The sequence below is a fragment of the Falco naumanni genome, chromosome Z (genome assembly GCF_017639655.2).
Source record: "Falco naumanni isolate bFalNau1 chromosome Z, bFalNau1.pat, whole genome shotgun sequence".
NCBI classification, from domain to species: domain Eukaryota; kingdom Metazoa; phylum Chordata; class Aves; order Falconiformes; family Falconidae; genus Falco; species Falco naumanni.
Window position 1 is genome coordinate 73,032,952 of NC_054080.1, and position 22,069 is coordinate 73,055,020.

Genomic DNA, 22,069 nt, shown 5'->3' on the forward strand with positions numbered 1-22,069 from the left:
CTGCACAAACCAGTAGTTAACTGATATGAAAATAGGTGTTAACTTACATCTGGAAGTGTTAAGTTCATCCATACATCAGGAAGGCAATTTGTTCCAAGATTCAAATTAATCAAGTCAATAAATACTTCCTTTTGTATAAAACCTAATAAAAGAAAGTCAATACATATAAAAAAACTATTTACCATTTAAAAGTTTTCTTTTGTTAAAGGAAATATATTTTTTTATTTTAATGGCCATATGGGAAAATAGTTATTTTGCTGCTATGTACTATTAATAGTGGTAATATCTTTCAAGTCAGATGTAAAATTTTCTCATTCAGAATAAACCGTGTGGCCTGTCTAAAAGCAAAATGTCTAATATTCCAATATATTGCAGCTCTTTTGATGCTTGCCCTGATCCGCACTGTGATCACTAACCAACCCTCTTAGTCTACACTGACACTTGGTGAGCAGTACACAAATACCAATCACACACATACTCTGTGTATTGAATACCTATCAACCTTTTCCTTCACTATGCACTATTTTAATCAGTCATAAATCTATCTCTACTCTTGAAAGCAAGCATTAGAGAATAGGATGGGAAACACAGATCATTGTCTGTTAAACTTTGAAACAAACTGAATTGCTTAAAGAACTTCCCAGAATTGGTTTGTGGGATTTATAAATATCTCTGTTAATTTTATTTAAAGAAATCAGATAAAAATAAGTAAGTGCAACAAAACTTTTTTTTTTTTTTTTTTTTAATGGGCATGGATTTGCTTATAAGCAAATAGAAACTTCGAACTTCATGCACAGTATTACAACACAAAATTATGTATACCAAAATTATCAGACATACACAAGTCTTTTCTTTCAGAAATGGACTTTGCTGGCTCAGTAAGGATTCACTGTGAAACCTCTACATTAACCAAGATTCAGGTGATCTAAATTTTGAGAGATGAAGCCGATTTGGCCAGGTTATGATCACTTCCACAGGGTTAAACAGTAAGTTTTCAGATTACCTTTAAAAGCAAATACAATCAGTGAAATACTAGGACTTACTAAATTTTTTTCCTTTTACAGTCACATTTCTTTTCCTTTTAAAAAGGCACAGCTGCACACATTCTATGGCTAACAACTTTTTTCTTTGAAAAGAAAATGTGAAGTAAAATTTGTTAAGTTTACAAAGAAAGATTTAAGTGGTAGGAATATTAAGAATGTGTTCAAATATTGATTTCATAATGTCAGCATTCAAAATCAAGTGGTCAATTTCAATTAATAGCCTACAACCTCTGCAGCCAGGAGTAATGCCCTCAGCACATCTTAATACAGAAGAGAAATCATATAACCTTAGAGAGAAAAGGAAAAAAGTAGATTTGGGAAGCTTAGGGTCTGTTGGGACAGGACAAAGGAACGGTGAAAAATCTGGATTTGAAGCCCTTGTCCTAACAAATTTCAGCATGAACACAAAAGCTGAGAAAAACTATCAGTAAACTGGTAACAGTGCTCTGACGTAGTCTCTTGAGGGTTTCTGAGTTATCTACTTTGAGAAAGAACACCTTTTAAAAATCATGTGTTAGGCTGTTTACTGAAGCTTCTTGGATTGCTGATTTAATAATTTTAAGGTAAGCAGAAACTTGTATTTTGACAAGAGCTTCAAGTCCCAAAAATCAGATTATTACCATGCAGCACAATAAAGCCTACATCACAGAAGTATCATTATTGGAGACTTCACAGAAGATTCAATAAACCAGGTAACTTTTTAGTGGTTCATGGGGATAATAAGCTATAGTCCACTAAGGAGCCACTGAAAATTTTATATTAAAATAACGGGAAAAATTCTAACATCTTATTTGCAGTCTCAAATTTTCTAGTGATGTATGATGAAAAGCCCAGGTATTATAATTTTTATTTCATGGTTTATTAAACATTTCCCTTTCCACACGTCATCCCCAGTAATCTGGCAATCTAGCTTCTTTCTTTCACATTATCTTGTGGTTTAAATTGTTCAATTCCTACTATGGTTTCCCTATATGACCATAAAAAATGCTGTTCTTGTATTCCCTATGAGTTTCTGGCTTCCTAAAAAGAAATTAAATTTTGGTCTTCTGCACAAAATTCTAAAAGGATACCAATATCGTCATGTCATTTTTGTGAGGCTACATGACTTCAGAAACATACCTAAGTATTTAAGGGGTAAGGATATTAAAGAACTTGAATCAAGAAATAATGTATGCACTGCCAGGTGACCTGCAGTGTCTACCCATTTTTCTTCCTCTGTGATAAATATGGAGAAACAACCTTCTCTTTCATTCAGAGCTAAGCTACTTTATTAATAGCAGAATTGCTGATGTGCTGTAGGGTAATTCCTTTTACTTTACCACCTCCTCCTGAAACATCTGAAGTGGGACAATTCCAAAGTGTTGTCAAAAAGTTATAACAGTTCACAAACTTCAAACGGAGTGTGACCTAAATCCTCCTCATGACATACCTAGCAGGAATGAGGAAGTCTGAGAAAGAGAGGAAATCCCTTGTAAGCATATACAAAAGATACCAAATAAGTTTTCTCAATGTATTTTTAGATATTTTGTCTAGATTGAATGTATTTTTATGCTACAGAGCATGGAACTGTTTAAAATATCTGATTATACTACAAGACAAAAGGTGATTCATCAATTTAATTCAGGGGTTGCCAATGCTTTATAAACATGGAAAGATGATACGAGTGGGCAGCTACACAGATGGTGCTGAGAGAATAATATTGGTATCTGCAAACAGTACTCTGCAAGGGTAAAAGGAAATAACGTCCTCTGGGAAAGAATGTGAAAACAATTCCCAGAATTGGCTTTGTCCACTTAACAAGACTGGTTTCAAAACAGGTATGCTCTTTACAAGATCTTTTTGTTAAGTCCAAAAAAACCCCCCAACCATACCTAACAGGTTTTTGTTGATTGATGTAGGAGACTGAATAGAAAATGAACTTATTAAATGCGCAGAACCACTTTTAATTAGAAGGGATAGCATGCAATTTTGAAAAAGAATCAGAATTCAAAAAGCTTTTGAAAAACTGGAGAGATGGTCAAGATCAGTAAGTAAATTTCACTGGAAACAGATCTAAGCACTTTGAGGAAACAGACTGCACAAATAAATACACTTACTACATTGCAGACAAAACCAATCAGGAAAGCACTTAAAGCACATTCAAGAACAGGATTAGAATTCAGTGAACTTTACAAATTGGAGATATAGTCTAGGATAAAAAGGACACTATCCAATAAGAATAAATGTCAAGTGCCACACTGGGCTGAAAGAATGAACTGCATAAATGTCCCAGTAGGAATCTTACTGACAAAGAAATTTCTGTAGAAAAAGCTCCAGGGATTATGGAAGATTACAATATCACCAGAAAGTACACAGGAAGATATTGGATATAATCACTTGCATTCTTTTCAGATGTTAAGGCTTCTGCTGGCATACAATTTTGGAATTTGCAGATCTAGAAGGATGTATGGAAACTAAAGAGTACCAAGAAGAAAGCAGTAAGAATCATCACAGGCTTAGAAAGCATGACCTAAGAGGCAAGGTTGAAGGAATTCTGCTTGTTTCATCTACGAAAGGAAGATCATGAGAAAACACAGTAGTTTTCCAGTTAAAACCGATGTTACAAAGAGGATAGGGATAACACCTGCTCCATAGCTCCAGTTAGGAAGAATGATAGGACATAAAGTTTATTTGCATCAAAAACATTTCAGACAATACTAAAAACCCACATAATAAGGACACCAAAGCACTAAGGACAAAACCCCACACATTCTACAGTGGACTATTTTAAAAGCTTATCAAAGAAGAACAAGGACAAATACTGGATATAGATTGACTAAACCAGACCCCATGTTCAGATACGGATGACTTCTTGATATCCCCCTCCAACTACTTGTTATGATAATAAGGTTTTGCTACAATTTTTCCAAGGGCAATATACCTATTATCTTCAGACCTAACACTAAAAATGTGATGCTGCCCCTGTGCACCATGGAATTGACTTCAGTGTTACAAGTTCTAAATAGTTTTGTTCATTACTTCAGTATTTTTCTTCTACTGTTGGACATTCTGGGGACACATTTTCAAACTTTTTCTAATCTCATCATAGTTAAAATCTTCCTATTTGAAGACATAAAGTTAAAATGTGGTATTATGTGACTTAAGAGAAAATCCTTAGAATTAGCAATGTTGTATATCTAATAAGGTACCCTGTAGAACATATATCCTGTTGCTTATTAGGTAAAGTATGACTAAACATTTTTGTTACCACAGAAATCACAAATTAATTTCAATGATGGATCTATTATAGTCACCTATATAATGCACAGTACTGATCTCTTTTTCTGATCCCTACCAATCAACTCTACTTGAGTGGACAAACATCCCTTAATGAGGCATGTACTCTAAACCTGCTCTATTTCTGACATCCTGTTTAGACCTAGAAGTACCATGAATATATATACAAGACACACAAAACAAGACTATATATATGTATGTATATATCTTCTGCAGTTACTAGGCAACAACTGTAATGAAATTAGAGACTTGATCTTGATTTAGAAAAGGGTTGATTTAAAGGTGAATGACCACACATTAATTTCTCCCAAATTATTTCTACTTCATCTTCATCACTATTGGAAGAATTAAGAAGGGTCATTAATGACTGCACTTCAGCTATCTTTTGTTATAGATCATTGCTTTTTCCTTCATAGTAGATACAGATTCTGCTGGTATGCTTTACCTTGATTGGAAATTATCAAGTAGAAAATTGCATTTAGAACATGTAGAATTATGAAATTGTGAAATCAGATACTTCGCTGAACAATTCTAAAAATTAAGATGCAGTATTCTTATTGCAATGCTCACAAATATTTTTACAGAGAAAAAAAGTGGTACAAACTGTGAAATAATTAGTGATATGCTGGCTGTAAGAGTATTACCTATGGGAAGACTGATTTGTGCAATTAATAATCAGCAATGGAAAATGAACCTGTTCTACCTCTGTAGGAAAGTCTTCTGAAGGACAAGTCTGACAACAATCTGTGAAAGGTCATGTTAAACCTTATCCAAAAGAGAATAAAAAATAGAAACACATACAGATACGGAGAGAAGGTATGACCCAAAATTCATAGGCTACAGAGGTCAAGCAGTCATTTGACAGATATAAAGCACTGATCTTCCACACACTTATCAAAAAAAAATCAGGGTTTCCAGAATCCATGAAGCTTCTTGAACTATTAAACACTGATAATAAGATTATTAATAATCTTATTATCTGATAATAAGATAATTAAGCTGTTATAATATATTATGACTCAGCTAAGTGCAATATACAATCAGATAGAATTTACAAGTTGCCCCTCTAGCATGTCACCAAGGTAACAATGTACATTATTTTTGTTCATTGTCTTCAGATTCATAGAAGTCAGGCAAATAGAAGATGGGCAAATGCAAACATCTACTGGCAATTGAAGAAAAGACATATTTTAACATTACAATACATTATGAAAAAAAAAAAAAGACCCTTATTAACCCTGCAAGGTATTCTGTTGAAGTGTCCATGTACGTTACAAGAAGATTTTGAAATAAAAACTAACAATTTTCGTCTAGTCGCTTCCACAGAAACTCTCCAAATCAAACTCAGAGGAGTAGTCTGATCTTTCACTTGTCATCATATCACCTCCGTGTAGTCTTCTCTTTCTCTGCCAAGTAACATTCCACAAATGAATAGCTTTCTGGGGGTCAAATCTCTTGATATCTGGAGAGTTCATCTGAATTATCATAAGATCCGTCACACTTTCAGACCTTAGTTTAGAGTGCAAATGCATCATGGTGAGTTTCATTTGACTGAAGCCTCGCTCTGTTTCAGCTGAGCTTGCTGGCAGAGTTAGGATCAAATCTACCAGTGTCAGGATGTTGGGATACTTCTTTGAGTAATCTGAGTTCACCACATCCCATGTCAAGGTCTGGATGTTCTGAAATCTAAAAAGCATGGTAAGAAGTATAATTACAACTATCACTAAATGTATTTCCATCATCCTTCTGAGTAAATCAATAAACGGACACAAATGCAGTTTTCTTATTACCTGTTGTACAACTCTATTTTCAACATGTTCCATTCAGTTTCTACTTCACCTATTTTCACACTAGCAGCTTCTAGAATGACTTCATAATGTTTAGTCAAGACAGACACTTCCTTTTCACCAAATTCTATAACAGAGGCAAAACAAAAATATTTTTATGCTTGTAAAACATTTAGAAGGTGTTCTTCAAATAGCCACTATCACAGTTCTATACCTTGTTTAATTTTATCAGGCCATAGTTTAAAACTTCCAATAGTAGTTGCTTTTAAAACATCTTGACTTGCATCGCAAAAACAATCGCGTAGCCTCTTTACCAAATTCCTTAGTACTGTTGTTCGTACTGCTGAAATATTTCTATTTCCAACAAGCTGGTAGCCATGAAAGTGCTGGATGGTCTCTATCAGCCGCTCCTTTGGACCAGCTCTGAAAGGTACAGAACACAAAACAACACATAATACTCTTTTATTATATTCTAAGGGATCATTGTTCAGTTGTTAGAAATGCCAGACCTTGTTTGATACATGTGGAGTGTTTCCAGTGTTGACTGCACGGTTGCAAATATGTCTGCAATGGAAGAGTCATGATCCAGAGTAACACGTGACAGAATGTTGAGGACATTGATGACATCCAACAAAAAGTGAGAAAATTTGACTATCTCCATTCTCAGAAGGATGTGTAAAAGGCCTTTGACTTTCTGCTGGTTTGAGGATCTTGAATCTCTTTCAATCTGGAAATCAATACAGAAAATGAAAGGATCGGGTATGTAGACCAAACTTAGCCATGGCAATTAATTTTTCCTGAAGTTATATCCAAATTTTGTATCATTTACCTTACTCAGATGTAGAACAATTGCAGGATAACCTTTAAGGAGAATTTGTAGAGCTGTTTGTAGGCGAGGAAGCCACTGGGAGCCTCCAATTCGAGAAGGAACAGCTGGGCGTAACTTGATGGCTTCATATGTGGCTTTGAGATTATTCTTATTTAGAGGTGAGTTACGATAAAAGTAATACAAACTTCTCAAGACATTGCTTAAGATGTTGTATAGCTGAATATTTTTCAGTGCTCCTTTGTAAGCCAGCTTTAGCCGGTGAGCAAAACAATGCACAGACTGTACACAAGGCTGAATTTCCCTCAGAAGTTTAGCTACCCTACTGTTTTCTCCTACCATGACATCTGTCCCATCGCTTCCAAACCCAACTAATTTTCTTGACCAGTCTTGGCTTGCCAGACTAAGCTGAAGATTTATTTGCAACGTTTCCTCAATTGCATTTTTAATAGCTGAAGCATCGGGTTTGTGAACAGGTTGAACTCCAACAATCTGGCAATGGACTTTTCCTTCATTTGCAAAGCGTACATACACAACTGCAGCTGCTTTAAGTATACTGTCTGTGACTCCATCACTAATAACAGAAAAGAATTTACATTTCTCTAGTTTCTCTTTCAAAGCTCTTCTTTCTACTTCAGCAATAAAATGTATAAACATTCTTGCTGATTTGTCATTTCTAAACACAGAACCAATATCCACTCCTTTCATATCGTCTAGTTTGCACATCCAGTCAAGGTCTGTAAAGGGACGACCAGACTTAGCAATAGCATGGCATGTTCTAAAAATATTTTCTACTCTACCTAATGTTATGGAGTTCATGCTCTTTAACATCTGCTCAGCAGAAGCTGCATTTGGTGAAGCAGTACTGGCAGCTTCCATGCAGGTAGCCCAGGCATGAGCTTCACTACTCTGGTGTGTATTTATAAATTCAAGTTTGAAGTCATCAGTGCCAGAACAAAAATTGTGAATATTTTCCCCCAAATCTACATTATGCTTACGACATGGTGCACAAAACATTATTCCCCTTTCGTCATCATATTTTAACCAGGAGTATTTTGTTAGCCATATTTTTGGAAACTGGCGATTCCTTTTTGTTATCTGATGTTCCAGTTCTCTCTTCGCTTTCCCTCCATCACCACCTTCTCTCTTGATAGAAGAATTAGTCTTGCTTTTAAATTGCTTCAGTGCTCTTATGGCTATAATTTAAAAAGAAACAACTAAATATAAAATAGTTTTATTTAGTAAATATCAGTTGTATTTTTTTTTTAATCCACATTTATTTTGTTAATTTGGGACTAGACTGTGACTTGAAATGAACAGCCATAAAAGAGAACAAAGAAAACAGATCTACTCTTAAATCACTTGGAGGCTACCCAGGACCCTTGTAAGAAATGGTCAGTTTTGACTCTAATTTCCTTTTGACTACCAGAAGTTTGTCAGAATATGCAACCAGTAAAGTACAGCAGCAATATGATTTTTTTGAAACAGAAAAACAGAGCTAGGGAGTGGAATTCAGAATGGTCTTTCAGGCAAAATGTCTCCAGAAGATACTACTGAAGTCACAAACCTATTAAGATGCCCATTACACCTAACATTAACAGACAAGTTAACTTGGAGCAAACCCATAAATACATAATCAAATAGCTGTTACAGGCATAAGATGTTCCATGGCAGATGTCTGACCTGATCTTTTTAAAATATATTTATCATAGAAAAATTTAGGTTGGAAAAAACCCTTTGAGATCAAGTCCAACCATTAAATTATTTTAGTACTGCTTTGAGAAAGAACAGCATAAGCTTCACATTTTGTTCTCAAGATGGTCGTTGTTACATTTTGTAGGAGCATATGCTATAAGCTGGTGTTTTTGAAAATTCTGTCTCCAGAGCTTGTGAATCTCCCACTTTTTGCATTTAAGTTTATGATTCTTTTAGTACACTGTTGCCATAAGGTCATAACTTTGAAAAGAAAGCAGTCACATAATTCCATGAAGGCAAATTCCATGCAGAACTGAGACAGTAAACCAAGAAATCTATTAGTTGGGAAATGGCAGAACTAAAGCGCTGAGGAAATGACCTGGGAACAACTTGACTCCCCATCCTCCTTACTGTGATGTGTACTTCAACAGGCAGAATTAACAATTACAGTAAGTTAATCATAGAAAGAAACGCCATTTCTGGTGCTTTAAAAGATCTTAAGATAAAGTCCTTGTGACCCACTTTTTCCTGTTTTACAAGAAGGGGCAAATTTTTGTATGTGCATTATACAGTTTGTGAGAACAAATATCAATTTGTCTGTCTTCCTGTTTTTCCCCATTGATAATTTCAGAATAGCCAATTTGAACCAAGTTTATCAGTATGGTAGAGTTATGAAGGTCGTACAAATTTTTTTTCAGATCTGTTCTGAGGTACAAGAGAAAGATCTTCATAACATTACCATTGAGGAAAAACTGGGGAGATGACCAGCTTTTACCCACTCTGTGGCCAAGAGTCGTTAAGTCAGACTAAACTCAGTTCCAGACCACACACAGCATTCTGTGCAAGCAAAACATGCAGGTAAGATGACATGAAAGACAGCTGCTGGTTGTTGTTTGTCTTGTTTGTTTTTTTTTTAAATGAGGCTAACAGACATGGAAAGGAACAGGAGATGGACTAGTGGGAGGAAGCTGGGAACATGGGAAAAAGCGGGATTTGTTGCAGTGCTACTATGGAAGGAACATAGGATACAAAAGGAAAACAGCCTGTACTACTTATGAAGCAACTTCTTTTTCACATCTGATTTTTGTCATCAACAAAATGAAAATGAAAACTAATGTAGAAAAAGCTGCACAGGGCAGAACTGTTTTTCATCAAAATCTTTTTTAAAATTAGTATAATTCACTGATACACAAGGTGACACGGACAAGGGTATCTATATTTTCAATAAACAGTGCAGAAACATCATAAACAACTGCAAAAAAATTACAGAATAAACTAAGATTATGACAAGTGAAACTGAAAACAGAAAAATATAAATTCAAAAAGGATCATTACCAATGACAGCAGTGTAAGTGTACACTAAATGTGTACCTTGCGAACCAGGACTGAAATTTTAAAGGGACAAGACATAAAGATATACAAAATAGACTATTTCTTAATGACACATCAATTAGCAGAATATTTTCATACAGTGCCTGTATGAAAATATTTCCCTAAACTCAAGAACTGTAGTAAACATTCAGATTAAAACTTTACACACGCAACAAAATATGAAGAGATTGTAAACCTATACCAGAGATGCAAATTTTGTAAACATTTTATTCTCTTTTCATCAAATTTTACCAAAACATTTAAGCAGATTTCTATTCCCCTCCATTTTCGCCAAAAAAAATGTTTCCATAGCAATTTCTGACTAAAAGTCTGGATGAAAATCTATGAGGTTATGCACCAGAGTCTGTAGCAATGCTATAAGAGATGAATAAGTGAAATAACCCCCAAGGCTGAACTATATTCATTTAATTTTAGTAGTTTAAAAGCTAGTAATATGGGGTACTTCTGTCCTTAGATGAAAAAGACAGGAGTCTCAAACATGATTAATTCCCTCCAAGACACCGAGATAAGCATCGCACCCTGAAGGTGATTTTCACTGTAAATATTCACTTTGTTTACTCACTAATTGTTATCGATTCTGCTATGTAATATGTCTAATCTTCACTAATTAGCAAGAATTGGAATTTTAAATCTAGAACCACACAGACTAAGGTATGACTGTTGCTGCACAGACGCAGTGAGGAGAAAGGAGAGTTCCTCTGCCATGCTGACTAAAATCTTAATACGCATGTGTATATATTCAAATACACAGAAACACATACAAACACGTTAAATATATTTCATAAAAGTAATTGGATGCACAGAGATTTAAACACCATAAGCAGTCACAGATTTCTGAAATTAAACAACATACATGAATCACAAGAGACATAACAGGAGGTGTAAGTCAAACTAAGTCAGTTGTTGCATTATCTATAGGGAAAGGTATTGTATCTATTCTGGATTTCTGATTAAAGGATTTATATCCCAAAAGTTTAGGCATTTTCTACCTATATAATTTATCTAGTAAAAAAATACTTCCTCTGTATACAAATTAAAAAAAAAAGAACATTGAAAATATATACAGTCTTAGAAAAGATAAGTTAAGTATGACGAACTTATTTCTGTGCTCATGTATAGACTTCACACTCTGTTTCCAGCAAGATGAGATCATCAGGATTACTATAAGGTCTTGAATTGCTTATACAAAAGTGCTCGCCAAGAGAAAACATAATATATAGACATTATTCAGGTAAGCATATAATTCTGACTATTCCACTCAACACAGTATTCTATTAAAAAGGCAAAAATTCAGCTGAAACAGACACACACTATAATATGCCTGTCTCTTCCAAATCTATTAACACAGTAAAACTCAATTGACAAGTCTACAATTTGAAAAGAAATGGTAATACAATTTGGTCATAGGACGTCCTCTATGTTTTACTGCCTCATATCTAGTTCTATAAACAAGCATTTTAAACATTTTTTTGTATATTGGATATGTAAGTTTTTTAAACCCGACTGAAGTTTATTTCTGAGGAAGAATCAGTTCCATAATTCAAAATGGAATGGTTCATGAGGATCATGACTGTAAAAAAAACCAGAATCTAAAATTCTCTTGTGTAATTCAGTTATAAGATGGAGGACAAAAGTCTGGAATATAATCTATTTTGATCTGTTTGGTAATGCAAACCATTTTCTAAAGAAGAACCTGTAGAAGAAAATTGAGACATTTCAGATGTGTGCTAATTGAATTGACAACAGATGTGGTCATAGGAAGAATACAGCGTTAAAGGGAATCAAAAGGGGTGGGTTCTAATAGACAGTTAGTTTAATTTTGTTGATAAGAACAGAACATATCCAAAGACACTGTAGAAAAGAAAAGAAAAAAATTGTTAGTAGTTCCATTTAAGGCCTGCCACAGTTCTAGAAAGAACTAGAAATAAAAAAGCAGCAGGTTCCTGAGGCAATATATTAAAGGAATGTTAATAAATTTATCAAAAGAGTTAGAGAAAATAACAAATACTGCAGAGCCACCTTCAGTTTGGGCAACGGCACTTGGAACAATAAAAAAATAATAATTTAAGGATTTCCTTATCAAATTAAAGACTGTGTCAGTAGGGAGGAAGGTCCAGCATATATTTTGTATATTTTGTCCATCGGTGCTTAGAATGGTGAATAATGTGCTTCCATGGAGATCCAAGTGTGCAGGATAATCGGCAGTTCTTTAAAAGTTTAAATTCCTAGGAAACACAAAACTGTTTATAATTTTATAAGATTTCTTTTGTAAGTACGATGCAATTTTAAAGTATATTGGCACTCCCACTTTTTGCTTTCATTTTGGCGATTTGTTAAACTTATCTTGAAAAGACATCTTTCTGATCCTTATCAAATAACCTGTGAGAAATCTGTTTACATATTTATTTCTTCCAACATTCTCCTCTGTCACTCTTTGTTTTGCTTGGATTTCTAGGTAAAATTCTTCTTCACGTAATCTCCATAATGCTACAGAAAATAAACCTAATATTTTATTTTCAGAAGATCTTTCAGAATTTTGCTATTAATATAGTACAGAAGAGTGGTAGATTTATTCTGTTCAGACTTGCTCTATAGTCTATGCCTTGTGTGCTCGTTTGTGTGGATTTCCATTATGAATGCTCAGGGGGCTGCTCAAGTGAGTAAGAATTAGAAGACTAAGATGTTTGGCAGCAAATCTAGATTTGTTCAGAGGTTCTCGAAGACAGGGATTGGTTTGTTTCTTTTCATCTCCTTCAGAGCTGCTGTCCAGCAGTTTCACTGCCACCATGCTGGGTGGTTTAGTGTTTTTCCCTCTTCTGTTCAGTAAGAGACTACCTACTAAGGAGGCTTGATATTGAACAAGGGGAAACAAAAGGATGTGAAAAAATTTCCTGATTTCCTGATGTTTTAGGAGAGGAAGGATTTAACTCTTCCTGTGGAGACTCTGTAATGAAGGGAAGTGGTTGCCTTAGGAAATCTGGGATGTGATCTGTGCAGTCTTAAGGTATGTAAGAGAACTGGAAGTATTTAAAAGGTGCCTTGTACAGCTTGTGCTTCCCATCCTAATTCAGCTATCCAAAAATGTAAATATCTTGACTTAACAGTCACCAGACAGTAGAAGAATGCTGTTTCATATTCTTTGGGACCTTATTTTAAACAGTAACTCTTTACCATTGTCCCAGAGAACATCCAGCAGCATTCTTTTACTGTCTGGTGACAATAATAAGTCAATATATTTACCTTTTTGCATAGCTCTGCAAATCATCTTGGGTAATTTTAGTGAGTATAATACTATTATCAAAAGGACAATATTGTAGAAAGATAAAGATTTTGTCTTCTTGCTTGTTATAAATGTACAAGGAAAATAGTTGTTCTGTTTTAAACATGTCAAGAATATTAGAGTTTGTATTAGACAAAATTTTTTTTTAGTTTTAATTATCTTAATGAATAAATTATTTTAAACCAACAGAAAACCTTTTAAGTGGAAAGAATAGTCAAACTGCTACCTGTGTTTCACCTCACCATGATCGTAAATGTGCAGATTTTTAGTTTCATATGGCATTATATATGCAATACTATCTGCTAAATTAATGTCTATAGAAGAGTTTGGACTGCTTACACACACACATGCTTCCACACTATAGGTAAGATGTTATGCAACTGTCTAAAGGAAAACTGTAAACATCTTTGTCCCTAAAATGGATTAACGCACAAAATATAATTAGAATTTCTCATCTGAATAAGGAATTAAATTCAACTTAATTGTGCTTTCTTGGCCTTAAAACATTGGAAGAGTTGGATCCAAAATTTTTAGTACATGATTACACATTGTATTTCATTATGTTAATGGCAATCATACTAAAATTATAATTACAATATGTAAAACTGACAGTAATTAAACCTTCTGCAAATATGTTTTTATTTAGATCTTTAATTTTAGCACAACCTTTAACAATATAAGTAACTAATGTTTAATTGGTCCTAGCAATTACTTTAAATTTTAAGTAGGTAACACAATCCTTCAGGAGTGAAAAGGAAAAATTTTTCTTACCTTTAGGTGCCACCTGTAGAAACTGCTTATGAAGTGCATTAAGTTGTGAAACAGTAAGAGTACCACTTCCAGAGGTCTCTACACGTGGAACATGTGGTAAAGGAACAGGGTCAGGAATAACTTTTACATCAGTGCTGATGAAGAAATCAGTTTCTTCTAAAATAACTTCATACTGGATTTTGCTAGAACTCTCAATGTGATGTCGTGAAACCTCGGCCAGCTTTTCAACACTACGAAAGCGTAAACACAGAAAACAATGAGTACTTTTAGTATTAATTTTTAAATCTAAAATTAATATTAACTTAATAACTTGGGTTCTAATTTTAATATGTTTATGCTTTGAGAGCTTTCCTGAAGTAAGAATTACAAATCCTCTCTGTGAATTCTGTTCTTAGAAAAATAATTATGAAGTGTACTCCTCCTCTGGCAGCAAAAACTCTTTTGCCTGTTGTCTGTGATAGAGAAATTTATATAAAGGCATATCTAAGCCACAGAAAAGATCTTATGGAAAAATATGAAAGGGTAAGACTTTCTTTATTTCATAAATGTTATATGGGTTGAGCATACATACTCCATCTGTAATCATCCTTTAGCCTATTTCAATGCCTTGTCTTCTGCTCTGCCCTGAAATGCTACATGTATAAAGCACTTTGTAAAGTAGCATTGTGGAGGGACTTAGCAACTCCTGTTTCAAGTGTAATGAATACAATTTATACAGGGAAAGGTGTCAGCTGTCCATAATGTTCAACTAGATATAGTTTTGGCCTGGGGTGTCAGGTCAAAGGACATATTGTGTCTTTGGTAGCAAGAGAGCAAATAAAACTGTCTGGAAGGCAGAGGCTCAGCCTCTTTGAGCTAGTGCCTGTTAGGTCCTTCATATGCTTCAGACTGGTGACAGCCAACAGAACTTCACGAAGGGCAAGTTGTACCTGACAAATTTGGTGGCCTTCTATGACACGGTTACAGCACTGGCAGATGATGGAAGAGCAACTGACACTGTTCCACACAGCATCCTTGTCTCTTAACTGGAGAGACATGGATTTGATGGGTGGAGCACTCAGTGGATAAGGAATTGGCTGGATGGTTGCACTCAAAGAGTTGTGGTCAATGGCTCAATGTCCAAGTGAAGACCAGTAACAACTGGTGCTCATCAGGGGTCCATACTGGGACCAGTGCTGTTCAGCATCTTTATGGTGACATAGACAGTAGGATTGAGTGCACCCTCAGCAAATTTGCTGATGGCACCAAGCTGTGCGGTGTGGTCAACATGCTGGAGGGAAGAGATGCCATCCAGAGGGACCTGGACAGGCTTGAGAGGTGGGCCTGAGTGAACCTCATGAAGTTCAATAAAGCCAAGTGCAATGTCCTGCACCTGGGTTGGGGCAACCTCCAGTATCAATACAGGCCACAGGATGAAAGGATTGAGAGCAGCCCTGAGAAGGACTTGGGAGTGCTGGTGGACAAAAAGCTCAACATGGCTTGACAATGTGCACCTGCAGCCCAGAAACCCAACTATATCCTGGGCTGCTCCAAAAGGAGCGTGGCTAGCAGATCCAGGGAGGTGATTCTCCTCCTCTACTCCTCTCTTGTGAGATCCCACCTGGAGTACTGTGTTCAGCTCTGGAGCCCCCAGCATAAAAAGGACATGGACCTGTTGAAGTGGGTCCAGAGGACTACAAAGATGATCAGAGGGCTGGAGCACCTCTCCCATGTGGACAGGCTGAGAGAGGTGGGGTTGTTCTGCCTGGAGGAGAGAAGCCTCCAGGAAGACCTTACAGCAGCCTTCCAGTACCTAAAGGGGGCCTACAAGAAAACTGGACGGGGACTTTTACAAGGGCATGTAGTGACAGGACAAGGGGTAATGGTTTTAAACTGGAAGAGGATAGATTTAGATTAGATACTAGGAAGAAACTCTTTACTGTGAGGGTGGTGAGGCACTGGCACAGGTTGCCCAGAGAAGCTGTGGATGCCCCATCCCTGGATGTGTTCAAGGCCAGGCTGGATGGGGCATTGAGCAACCTGGTCTGGTGGAAGATGTCCCTGCCCGTGGCAGGGGGGGTTGGAACTAGATGGTCTCTAAGGGCCAAACTTTAAACCTCCAACTCAAATCATTCTATGAATGAAATCCTATATTTCTGTCTCTTGTCTTGGCCTTGCCCTGACATGGATCAACCAGCGCAGTCCCAGGTATGCTTCAAAAATGAGTACAGGTGAAACGTTTTCCAAAAGGCAGTGATCCCTTTTTTTTGGAAAGTAAAATCCTTTAATGAAATGGACATAGGTCATTCTATGCCAGATGGCCTAAGTGTCATAGAGTGGTCCCAAGCACATTTTATTTACTAGGACAGCAAACTTGCAAAGAAAAAGTTGTTGTGTTTTTTTTTTAATGGACCTCGAAATAATGTTGAGAAATGTTATACATCATGATAATAATAGCAAGTGGAATTTTCCAGCACGTGTGAAGCACTAGAAAGAAAACAACCCCACAATTCAAAGTAACAGAAGCCACTGAAATGATACAGAGGCTTCTGCTAAATGGAATAACTGGTTGTCTGCTGATGCTTGTAAACCTGCTAAACCCATAGTGTAGAAAAAGAGCAGAACTGATAATTACCTCTACTGCTGCCATCAGAACCATGTAATCATCCAAGGAATTAGTTATTACCATTGAGGTATTTAAGATACAATTAAATTCCGGTTCATGAAATGAAATTATTATTTTCTATGTATTTTTTTCAGGTTATTTGCTACTATATATATGACTGTCTTTACTAGCATAGACTAGTTTGGGAAAAAAAAGGTTCCTGTTTAAACTTGGGTATACATTACCTCGACATTTCTGCCAAGAATCTGGATTCAAGCCACTTTTCCATATCTTTATAAGCCTCTTCTGTTTTCATTGTTAACTCTTCAACAAATGCTAAAGCTTTTTCTTTTATAAGTTCTAGTCGAGATTTTGCAGCTACTTCTGTTTAAACAGTAATACCGTAATAATATTTATAAAATTTGAGGAAAATTCTCAGTCTTAAGCATTTAAAGTTTAACATGTTTACCAGTTTTTAGGCAGTAAAATATTTATTTCACTTCTTATATTCTTGAACAAATTATTTTTCAGAATCACCCCTATTACACCATGTATTTTACAAAAGTGTGTCTTCTATAAGCATCAGAATTCACAATGTAACAAATACCTCGATAAAACTAATATAGAGGTGCAGGGGATGTTTAATTAGAGAGTGACATTGAACTAAATTGACACTACACAGCCACACATCTAGAAGCTTAACGATGCAAGTGTGAGTACCCTGTTATGGATACATTTTAAAGAAAACACATCTAAATCATTATATATGTTAAATCACAATAAAAGTTTGCTTTTCTCTTTCTAAGCCCCAGCTCTTTAAAATTAATCTCACTGGTTTTCCTCCAAGCTTCCTACATATAATTGTTTTATATCCTCATACTCAGGTTGCATTAGAAAAGAGTCTGGTTAGTAAGCACTAAGAAAATAATTCACCTCCACCAAAATAATGCATAGAGTATTTTCATGAAACTATAAAAAACATTTGAGTTTCATGATTTTTTGTTTTCAGAATGGGAAGAACTGAGGGAAAAAAAACCTGGTTTCTCACTGAGAGGCTAATACTTTGAAGAAAGGAGCTAAAAGGACAAGAAAGGGGAACAAGTCAACAATGTCTGAAGTGAAAAGGATGCCAACTGGATGAAAGGACAGCAAAGATAATGTATTGAGAGACACATGGAACAGGCACTGAAAGACATTCAAAGTCTTACAAAAGAAGAGTAAGAAAAGAGGACCAGTGGCTGGAGATTATTCTCAATCCTGAAGGCAAGTTCAGTACTCAACTCCAGAATCTATTAAACAATTAATATTATATAGTAACTAGTAGAGTGACTTCAAAGTTAAAGACTGTAAAATTATTTACATTATAATCCTTATTCTATACATTACTAAGTTTTCAAAACACTTAAATTTGGGGCTGAAACTTTCTTTAGGCAACCAACATAGAAAGATGGACCCTGAAAAATACAAGGCGTGTCCTTCTAATGTTATTTCTCAGCCACAGTAGAACACAACTCTGCACATGTTCTGTTTTGAGCAAGAAAGAGTTGACTTTCAAAATTTTAAACATAGAATGCATTGGGTCTCATGGAGGGCTATTTGATGGCAAAAACAGGATTAAAGGTTCTAAGCAACTAAAAGTACCTTAAGAGGATGCTTTGTGCCTGTCTAGTCACCTTTCTTTAATATGGTTTAAGGCTGCCTTATTTGTGACTTCTCTGCATTTTCCTTGAGTAGCTGCTGCCAGTACGATACGAAGATAAATGTATGACAATTTTTGTCTCCCTGCATTTTCAGAAGCAGGTACTGCACATTTCACTGATAAAACTGCTCTCTTAACAGTAGCAGAATAAAAGGCAAGGCACATTGATACAATAGAGAAATGGAATATGAAATCAGTTGTTATGTTTTTTTAAACCGTCTGCAACTAGTGACTTCGCTAGTCTTTATGTATCTCTATAACCAAACGCACAAGCATCCACTTACCATAGCTGTAAGTGAAACTATGATCCTCAAATGTACCAGATACATGTCTGTGCAATTATCCAATATAGCTCAGCAGATTTAGTCATCTTTAGGTTCTTACCTTAGCTTTTTTGTTAAATATAAGGTGAAAATGAAGCAAACTCAAGAAAACAAAACTTGTCAATGAATCAAGATTTTCAAAGTTACTACCATTCCTCTCCTTGCTATTCCAAAACCTTAAAATACTTATTTCTAAACTACTTTTGGATTAAACGATGTTGAAGTGGTAGGCGTAGAAGCATTTGGTCTGTTGTGGACCTAAAGAAGCCTTAGGAATTTGTGTTTTGTTCATTAATTGCTGTTTTCCCTCTACTTTTCATAATAAATACTATGCAAAAATTAGCCTGCCAAGATGGTAACATAATGACAGGCTTGCCAACTGTTGACAAATAGAATCTCTGACAAGATCTTCTGCCTTCCATTAAGTGAGAAAGAAGTCTTCTTCTTCCAGTCTAAGCCCATCTCCAAAAAAAATTTCAACCCATTTTCAATTTGGGACTTCTGTTTTTCAGACATCTAGTTTGCTTGGAAGTTATTGGGTAAGACAGATAAAGAGACCAACTGAACAATATGTTGTTTTTTGAATGGTCTGTCTGGAAAGGAGTTTGGAAGGATAAACAATCTGTGTCTTCCTGCTTGAATCTCATGCAGCTTGAGGAAAAAGGAATCAGAGAGAAGAGTACTAATGAAATATATAATTGCCAATGAATTCTTTCCCAGATCAAAAAACATTTCAAATACTGAATGATGAAGAATGGATGACCACCTATGTGAAATTTATTTTCTCATGACGAAAACTTGCCTAGTCATGGAAAAATAAATTAAACAGAAGAAAACTAAAAGAAGAATGAAAAACACATTTTTATTTTAAATAGATCTACCACAAAATCACAGATGACTACTACCCTAAAAAGATTCCTGATTTCTCCAGACACTTCTTTCTTTCCCCTCCTTCTTCTTACTTATCCATCCATTCCACCTAGAGCTTCCATCTAGTTTTGACTATTACACTACCTAAATTAGGAATAATGATCACCTGCCAATACAAGCAATCAAATAGTAACATACCTTCATGTTTCAAGGCACTAAAATACTCTTGTTTTATTTTAAGAGTCAGTTCTCGTTTCTTTAATTCTTCTGGAGTTATAGGACCTGGACTGACTTCAACCACAGATGCAGTAGAAGGTGGTCCTGCAGGAAAATAGAACTCTCACAGTCTTTGACTTTGCTGGTTTACATATCACAAGATAGCACGTTTTTTAAAATGAAAAATGGCACTACCCACCTTATTTAATGCAACTGTTTATGAGAATACAAAGGTGGTTATTCGAGTATCTTATATCAAAATAACATTTTTAGATTTTTTCAAATGTGATTTACATCTGCAAGACACACTAAGATTAATACTAAAATTACTCCAGCATACACAACCCTTAAAATTAGTTAAATAACATCCTAAAATATATTTCTGAATGGAAATAATGACTGCATAGGTGTGCCTCTGTTGTGATCCTAGATGGTCAAAATGTCCTCTTTGATCCTAATCTACCCATTTATCACAACCAACACATAAATAAACCTCTTTTGAATGATAGCTGTTCCTTCTGGAGCAAAGTCAGGTTTAGCAAACTGTAGTAAAAATGCCATGTAGTTAACATCATTGACTACCATCAAAACAGTGAAAAGAATAATAATGCTATTTTAAAAAAAATATCCTAATATCAGAAAAAAAAAAAAAGAGGTATGTTCTTAAACCATTCTGTTAGCTGCTTTTGCAGCTTGTTTTAACTTACATATCTATGAACAGACATTGTAAAAGCATTTTATCATGTTTTTAAAGGTTGTGTGAAATTCTGTAATCATAACACTATGATTATTACTCAAAAATATTTAAATATTTGTAACTGCTTTGTTACGACAAGAGCAGATGGAGCTGTTACAGAAAAAAATAATGACATGTGCATGATACATAAAGCATATGGTCATGAAGCAAATGGTCAAATCTAGAAGTGATAAAATTATATGTGATAAGTTGTATCACTTAGTTACTAGCCTATAGCTGTATCCTAAGGAATTCTATTTGGCAAGAAATCAAAGTTGATACTTCAGTAACAGATACATCAGTTGATATTTCAGCTTCTACCATGAGGAATGCATAGCTGAGTTCTACTTGCAGTTCTGTCACCTTAGAGTTTTGTGATTTCAGGTTAAATCATCTAGTACCAGGTCTGAACAAAAAATTAGTTCCAAGAAGCAATCCACAAACCCCAACCTAGCCACTTGAAATACAGTAGGTGATAGCCGCTATTTTTTTATCACAAAGCTTTTCCAGAAATCTGAAAACCTGCTGGATTTCTGGGCTGGATTGAAATGCTAAGCACACACCTAAGGCTGCCTGAGGCTCACAAATTAGGTATCCATATGGCTAAGTATTGTCAGGAATATACTTATTCGCTGTATTATGAGCAGAATCAGCCAGAGAGAGAACGCTGAGTACAGTGCAAATAAAATGTCAAACTGAAAAAGTAAGACACTTTATGCATAATAAACTTGCAGTTACAGATGTCTTGCTTGGAAATGGAGTACCTGAATTTCAGGCCACCCTCACACCCACAGGGCCTGAGCTCCTCTCTTGCTGTGTAGACTGTATTTACAAAAGATACAAGGTTTTGGCTACTAGCCTTGCTTCCTGCTGGAGCTATGACATTGTGCAGAAAGAAGTGGAAGTTACTTAAACCACTACCCCGCTCAAGGAAGTATTTATGAAAAAAAAAAGAAAGTATAAACAGCATTGCATGCCAGCATTCCTTCCAGCAGGCTGCCTGAATTGCTAGACTAAAAAGACAGGGGGGGTTAGGTCTGTTCCTCTTTTTCAAATAAATTTTGTATTCTTACCTGGTTGGACAGATTCTTGCCAGGGTTATAAGCAAGATCTACCTCAATGCGAGTTCTGGTCTTTTTAGGACTACATGTGCCATTAGATTTTATGGTCTTTGTTTACACCATGTTACAGTTATATATAAAAATTATGGACTTTGATAGATCCATGCCACATGGCTGATAAATTAATTCCAAAATATCTTGGGATATGTAATAATTTTTCCACTCTATTCCAGTACTTTTATTTTAACACTTATGGCTGGAAAGTAGACAGAATTTAATGGAATTCTATTTAATTCGATAAACTAGTTCTAACTATTTACTTCTAAAACAGCACATGAAGAAAAATAAATACTTACCTTCTAGGTTCTAGTTAGAATATTTATTTATACATAACAATAAGCACAACACATATGATTAAATAAATGCAACTGTCACTCAAAAGACTCTGCACTCCTTTATCACCAACAGCTTTTCACACTGGTATGTCACATTTGGCATTTTAAAAGAGAA

At 35.4% G+C, this 22,069-nt stretch overlaps 1 protein-coding gene across 1 annotated transcript in view; it reads right to left on the minus strand.

Moving 5' to 3' along the window:
• SPEF2 (sperm flagellar 2) overlaps window positions 1-22,069 on the minus strand; it is an 85,458-nt gene that overhangs the window by 16,322 nt on the left and 47,067 nt on the right. The window contains exons 26-29 of the mRNA XM_040580827.1: window positions 19,745-19,867; window positions 16,900-17,038; window positions 14,071-14,300; window positions 48-142 (exon numbers count right to left, since the gene is read on the minus strand). Coding sequence (XP_040436761.1) covers window positions 48-142; window positions 14,071-14,300; window positions 16,900-17,038; window positions 19,745-19,867 — 587 coding nt within the window. The remainder of the gene's footprint in view (window positions 1-47; window positions 143-14,070; window positions 14,301-16,899; window positions 17,039-19,744; window positions 19,868-22,069) is intronic.